This window comes from Triticum urartu, chromosome 2, assembly GCF_003073215.2.
Source record: "Triticum urartu cultivar G1812 chromosome 2, Tu2.1, whole genome shotgun sequence".
Taxonomy (NCBI): domain Eukaryota; kingdom Viridiplantae; phylum Streptophyta; class Magnoliopsida; order Poales; family Poaceae; genus Triticum; species Triticum urartu.
The window spans coordinates 323,929,556-323,936,803 of NC_053023.1; the positions used below are offsets into that span (position 1 = coordinate 323,929,556).

Consider the following 7,248-nt stretch of genomic DNA (forward strand, 5'->3'; position numbering starts at 1 on the left):
TTAAGAAAGCATTTTTAATGTCCATTTGGTAGAGGGTGATGTCATGGTGATTGGCATAAGCAAGAAAGATGCGAATGGGCTCAAGTCTAGCAACGGGGGCATAGGTCTCACCATAGTCCATACCGTCAACTTGTGTAACCTTGAGCTACAAGATGAGATTTGTTGCATATGGCTTGTCCATCTTTATCTTGCTTGCTACAAAACACACATTTGGTTCTGATGATGTTTTGCTAATCCTTGGCCTTCTCAACCAATTTCCAAACTTGATTCCCCTCGAGGTTGTGTAGTTCATCGTGCATAGCATTCACCCAATCGGGGTCTTCAAAAGTTTCTATATGGCTTTGATCAAAGGTTTACAAAGCAAGTCATATCCCATTCCCAGCTAGCCGTCGGATTCTTTATCAAACAGCTGGAGTCAAAATATGGACCGGTGAGCAAATTTAGTATAACATTACCAACTAGCCATGTCAGCACTAAGCACTTACCATATCAACAACACAATTCCAATCTGGGGCTAGAACAAATTGAACCAACCCACTAACAATCGAAACCTAGAGAGGAATTCCTCCTAAAACCATCAATAAAAAACCTAAATCTTGCACCGCCACCTCGGCCGCCACTGATCAGTGATCAAACTGCTAGTAGCATCAACCTCACCCTCTTCGCATCCCGGGGCGGGCTCTCGTCCTCGTACCCGGCCACCACCGACGCCGACAGGTTCTGGTCGAAGTCCCTCAGCAGCGATGCCGCCTTCGCCTTGGCAGCCTCCTTGTCCTTGCCGATCCCGTCAGCCACGGTGCCACCCTCGTAGTGCAGGCGCTTGTGCCCGCCCAGCGCCGGTCCCGACAGGAACGTGCGGTGGCAGAGTGTGCACTGGTGCACCTTGGCCTCCACGGGGGCGCCGCCGGACACCTCGTCGCCGCCCACCGATGCTGTTGGCGCCATGGGCCGCTTCCTGTGGCTCTTTTTGTGGCCGCCCAGTGCTTGGTAGGACGCATAGATCTTGCCGCACACGGAGCACTCGTACCCCTGCGCCTTGGTTGGCGTCGTTCCCACGCCCTTGACGCCTCCGACGCTGTCGTCCTCGACCTCGCTGCGCGCCAACATGAGGAGAGAGAGTGCTAGGTACTCCTCCTCGGACTCGGCGCCGTCCACAGATCTGACGCTGCTGCGACGGCGCCTGGAGCGACGCCCTCCCCAAGCCCACGAGTCCATTGGCGGCAGGGGCGGCGGCAGCACGGGCGACTTTCTGGACACGTCGTCAAGCGACATGGCTGGCGGAGATCAGCCCCGACGCAGGGTTGACCGGAGCAAAAAGGAAGGTGGACAAGTAGGAGAGTTGTGGGTGTTGGGCTGCGCGAGCGATTGAGATGCAGGTGTGATTTGGGTTTGCCATATATAGTGGCGCTGGGGAAGTGAGGGTAGTGCGGATTGCGGGGTGTGGCACTGTGCTCTCCTCCGGTGGTTACACGATGGCAGGGAAGCGGGCCGGGGCGCACGTATGCGACCAAGAGGCCGTGTGTGCGCACTTGTGTCTCACTTGGTGATCAAGTCATCATCGTGTCGATGGATGATCTGACGGTCGGGGTGTCATTGGGTTCTGTGTTGGTGTGATCTAGGGCCTTCATGAGGGATATGGGGTGTGTTTGTTACGGCGGATAAGTCTTCGTCAACGTACTTGTTCTTCGTGTGAAACATACGTACACCCCTCCAAAAATGCCAAAAAAGATATCTTGCATTTTTTGTCTAATACTATGTGTATTATAATAGTAGAATGACAAATTGGCATTTTTTATGATTATACTTGGCATTTTTGTTGCGAGTGAGAAGGTTGGCATCCTCTGTGGTCAGGATCTACGTCCGCCACTGTTGCTTTCGGGATGATATGCATGCATTGATGGAGGAAAAATCTAAATCTTTGCATTTGAGATTATATATTCATGTACGCCTTCATCTTTCCATTTAATTCGGGATATGGTAGCCATCAGCCGACTGAAGCTTAAAAAGTGGCGCTTCCTTAACCATTAGATTTTACTCAAGTCACAATCACAAGACAACCGGTTAAAACCCCGCATGCAATATGTGTTATATGTTTTCTACATTTTTGCCTTTTCCTTCACATTTTTGTGAAAATTTTTTGAGGAGAACGTCAGAATATTTTCTACACTAGCACACAACAATAAAATGTAGGCATGAATGCAACAAATTTCCATTCATTGTAGCATGTATGTTTTCAAATGGATCGGCAAAGCATGAAAGATAAGTTAGGGCAGATATGTGTTCGTTAACATACTTAGGTCTTTGTGTGACACGTATGTGGTGCTTTCTGGGAAGATATGCGTGCATTGGTGGTGGACGAATTTTACCAGATTACAAAGATTTATGGATGCCTCATCTTGCCATTTTGTGAGGAACTAGTAAATGCACACATGCAATGCACATTAATATTTAGGCAATATATTAATTGCACGCGGATATTTGGTATGTTATTATTTGTGTTTTAATTCTGTGATTCGTGCAATATTTCGTATGATATTAATTGCATGTTGAATGCTCGCCATTGGAGCAGTCTAGGTCATTGGATTGACTTAGTTTGATAGCCGAGATCAATTGGATCTGCCCCTTTGGGTCTTTTTATATTGGTATAGATAGATATAGATACATGACATGAACAAAATATATGCATGCATGCAACACATTTCCATTTACTGCACGACATGCTTACATAACCTATTGCAACAAATGATCATGCAGAAACAATGTTTATATTTTAAAATGGATCATAACTATCACGGCATGAAAGACCATGCAGAAACAATAATGAATAAGTGCTTCAGACCTTCCCAACATGCGTTCATAACCTATTGCAACAAATCGGTCATTTGTGCACAACAAACACCATAAACATTTAAAGTGTGTTTGAAAGCGCAACTATCCCTGGGTGGTTTTGGTAATTCCTAACAACATATAGCTCATTGAGCTAATACTATTTCAAGATAAATATTTCAGGAAAGCTCAATGATTGGCATGGCATGGATTAGAAATGTGGACCCCTCAAAATGCTAAGGACAAAAGATTGGCTCAAGACTCTACATTTTACCTTTAAGTGATCCAAGATCACACTGAGTCCATAGGAAAAGCCAATACTATTAAAATGGGATGAGATGTTGCTTAATGGGTTACTTGCTCAAAATGCATAGTGATATGCTCCAAAAACCCTCAACCACTTTCTCATATCCACATATGTCCCAAACCAAAAGTCAAACTCAGCCCCACCAAAACTTTCTATCCGGCGCCACTGAGTTCAGTTGACATAGCCACTGCCACAAAACCCTAGTCTTTTCGGTCTCACCGAGATGGGATTGTAAACTCTTTGTTTCCCTTCATAACATTTCAGTCCAACCGAAATGAGCGATCGGCCCCACCGAGTTCGCAATGCAAACTCTCCCCTGCGTAACGTTTCAGTCTCACCGAGTTGAGCGAATCGGTCCCACCGAGTTTGCCTGACCAACTCTCTGGTTAGCTTATTACCAAAGTCGGTCTCACCGAGTTTGTGTAATCGGTCTCACCGAGATTACGTTATGCCCTAACCCTAATGAAATCAGTCTCACTGAGTTGACATGTAGGTCCCACCAAAAATCCTAACGTTCATATTTTGAACTAAATCGGTCCAACCGAGTTTCATTATTCGGTCCCACCGAGTTTGGTGATTTGTGTGTAACGGTTAGATTTTGTGTGGAGGCTATAAATACCCCTCCACCCACTCTTCATTCGTGAGGAGAGCCATCAGAACATGCCTACACTTCCATCATACATTTTCTGAGAGAGAACCACCTACTCATGTGTTGAGGTCAAGATATTCCATTCCAACCATATGAATCTTGATCTCTAGCCTTCTCCAAGTTGCTTTCCACTCAAATCATCTTTCCAGCAAATCCAAATCTGTGAGAGAGAGTTGAGTGTTGGAGAGACTATCATTTGAAGCACAAGAGCAAGGAGTTCATCATCAACACACCATCTATTATCTTTTGGAGAGTGGTGTCTCCTAGATTGGTTAGGTGTCACTTGGGAGCCTCCGTCAAGATTGTGGAGTTGAACCAAGAAGTTTGTACGGGCAAGGAGATCGCCTACTTCGTGAAGATCTACCCTAGTGAGGAAAGTCCTTCGTGGGCGATGGCCATGGTGGGATAGACAAGGTTGCTTCTTCATGGACCCTTCGTGGGTGGAGCCCTCCATGGACTCGTGCAACCGTTACCCTTCATGGGTTGAAGTCTCCATCAAGGAGGATGTACGATAGCACCACCTATTGGAACCACGCCAAAACTCTCCGTGTCTACATTGTGTTTGCTCCCTCCAAACTCCTCCCTTTACCTTCATATGCAATGTTTTACATTCTGCTGCTACACTCTTAGACTTGCATGTGTAGGTTGTTTACTTGACTTGTGCTAAGATGCTCTGCCAAGACTTAAAATTGGGAAAATGCTAGATTTTTATTTGGTCAAGTAGTCTAATCACCCCCCTCTAGACATACTTTCTATCCTACAAGTGGTATCAGAGCTTTGGTCTCCATTTGCCTTGATTTACATAGCTTTTGGTGATCATAGCCTTGGTTTCACAACCTAGGAGAGTATGGCGTCTAGCGAGGGAAATTACCACCGTAGAGGTACTTACTTTGATGGTACTAATTTTGCTAGTTGGAAGAATAAGATGAAAATGCATATTCTTGGACATAACCCCGCCGTTTGGGCTATTGTGTGTATTGGCTTGCAAGGTGAATTCTTTGATGGGAGAGAACCGAACCGTGAAGCTAGCGCGGAAGAGTTGAAGATGCTTCAATACAATGCTCAAGCTTGTAATATTCTCTTCAACGGATTGTGCCCCGAATAACAAAATCAGCCGTCTTGAGAATGCAAAGGAAATTTGGGACACTTTGATTGATATGCATGAAGGTACCGACTCCGTCAAGGAATCCAAATTGGATGTGCTTCAAAGTCAACTTGACAAGTTCAAAATGAAGGATGGTGAAGGTGTCACTAAAATGTACTCTAGGCTCGCTCTCATCACAAATGAGATTGCTGGCTTAGGAAGTGAAGAGATGACCGATAGATTCATCATCAAGAAGATCCTAAGAGCCTTGGATGGAAAATATGATACCGTGTGCACATTGATCCTAATGATGCCCAATTACAAAGATCTCAAGCCAATGGAAGTCATTGGAAGAATTGTTGCTCATGAGATGTCACTTAAGGATAAGGAAGAGCTTCACAACAAGTCAAGTGGTGCTTACAAAGCCTCATGTGATGCTCCCACATCATCAAGTGAGAAACAAGCCTTCAATGAAGAATTGAGCCTGATGGGGAAGAACTTCAACAAGTTCTACAAGAGTAGAAGAAAGGAAAGAAGTTCCAAGTCAAGGTCCTACAATGACAAAAGATCTTCAAGTCATGAACGTAATAGCTACAATTGTGGAAGACCCGGACACTACTCCAATGAGTGTACGGCTCCCTACAAAAGAAGAGAAGATTCTCCCAAAATAAGAAGTAGAAGAGAAGAATCACCACCAAGAGAGAGAAGGAGTAGAGATGACCGTTATGAATGAAGAACATCACGGAGAAGCAAGGATTCGGAAAGGAAGGACAAATCATCAAGGAGCTACACAAAAATAAGACATCAAGCTCATGTTGGTGAATGGGTATCTGGCTCCGACTCCGACAATCACTCCGAGAGAAGTTATCACTCCGACTCCGAATATACTCAAGATGAAGGTGTTGCCGGTCTAGCACTTGTGTCAACCAACTCCTACGACATATTTGAGTCACCAAATGAAGGAATTGGAAGATGCTTCATGGATAAAGGCCCAAAGGTATCACACCCCGAGTATGTTGATTTCAATAGTGATGAAGATGATTTGCTAGGTGTTGATGATTCACTTGTTGACAATTCTAGTGATGAAAACTATGATGAACTTGCTATTAATCATGCTAATCAAGATAAAACGAATGACGATGATAAGAAGGAGATTGAGCGTCTGACTAAAGAACTAAACACTCTTAAGTTAGCTCATGAAACTACCATGGAAAATCATCGAGAGCTTTTAAAGACTCATGAAAAGTTACGCTTTGAAAAGCTCAACCTTGAGCAAGAGCATGGGTTCTTAAAAGCGATCAATGATGATCTTCGCAAGAAAAGTTCTTCTTACATTGCCAAGCGTTTACTCTTGTCTACTTACATGCCACAAGTTAAATCTAGCAACAAGAGTAAGGAAGATTCATCTTCTAGTAGTAACAATAATCATGCTAAATCCAATGTTGTTGCTTCTAGTAGTTCTCTTGATTCCACTAATGATTCTCTTAGACAAGTTACACTTGAGCAAGAAAATAGCTTATTGAAGGGAATTATAGAGAAAGGTGTTTACAAGAGCCTTGCCGGAAGTAAGCAATTTGAGGAAATTGTACGCAAGGAAGGAAGGCACCGGAAGAATCAAGGAATTGGTTTTGAACGAAGGTTCAATGCCAATGGAGTCGAGTGGGAAGAAGATCAATACCCCAAGACGAAGTTTGTTCCTCAATAAGAGAAGTATGATCCTACTTCTTTCCAAGGAACACAAGCTCAAGATGATCTTCCACCACAAGACCAGAAGCAAAAAGGCAAGGACAAGCTTCAAGAGGAGATTGATGCATTTGAAGAAGCTCCCAAGGCCTTCGTAAAGTGGGTTCCCAAGACTACATCAAGTTCCACTTCATCAAGTATGACCACAACTCCAAGGATTTCTATCAAGATGGTGTGGATCCCGAAGAAAAAGAACTAGAGAGTTCTTGAGGGTGACTCCGTGCTACCTCTTGAGCACTGCGTTGGTTTTCCCTTGAAGAGGAAAGGGTGGTGCAGTAAAGCAGCGTAACTATTTCCCTCAGTTTTTGAGAACCAAGGTATCAATTCAGTAGGAGACCACGCGTGAGTCACCTCGTACCTACACAAACAAATAAGAACCTCGCAACCAACGCGATAAAGGGGTTGTCAATCCCTTCACAGCCACTTGCAAGAGTGAGATCTGATAGAGATGATAATAATAAGATAAATATTTTTGGTATTTTTATGATATAGATTGAAAGTAAAAGATAGCAAAATAAAGTAGATTGGAAACTTGTATGATGGAAAATAGACCCGAGGGCCATAGGTTTCACTAGTGGCTTCTCTCAAGATAGCATAACTATTACGGCGGGTGAACAAATTACTGTCGAGCAATTGATA

At 44.1% G+C, this 7,248-nt stretch overlaps 1 protein-coding gene across 1 annotated transcript; it reads right to left on the reverse strand.

The window, feature by feature from the left end:
* Positions 1-513: 513 nt before the first annotated feature.
* Positions 514-1,339, reverse strand: LOC125541511 (zinc finger protein ZAT6-like). The gene has a single exon (XM_048704902.1). It carries the CDS (start codon positions 1,270-1,272, stop codon positions 631-633), a length of 642 nt encoding a protein of 213 aa, XP_048560859.1. The 5' UTR covers positions 1,273-1,339; the 3' UTR covers positions 514-630.
* Between the last annotated feature and the right edge of the window lie 5,909 nt (positions 1,340-7,248).

Bases quoted from the DNA above. Each gene is read 5' to 3' on its own strand.
- LOC125541511 (XM_048704902.1), bottom strand. From the start codon at position 1,272: ATGTCGCTTGACGACGTGTCCAGAAAGTCGCCCGTGCTGCCGCCGCCC.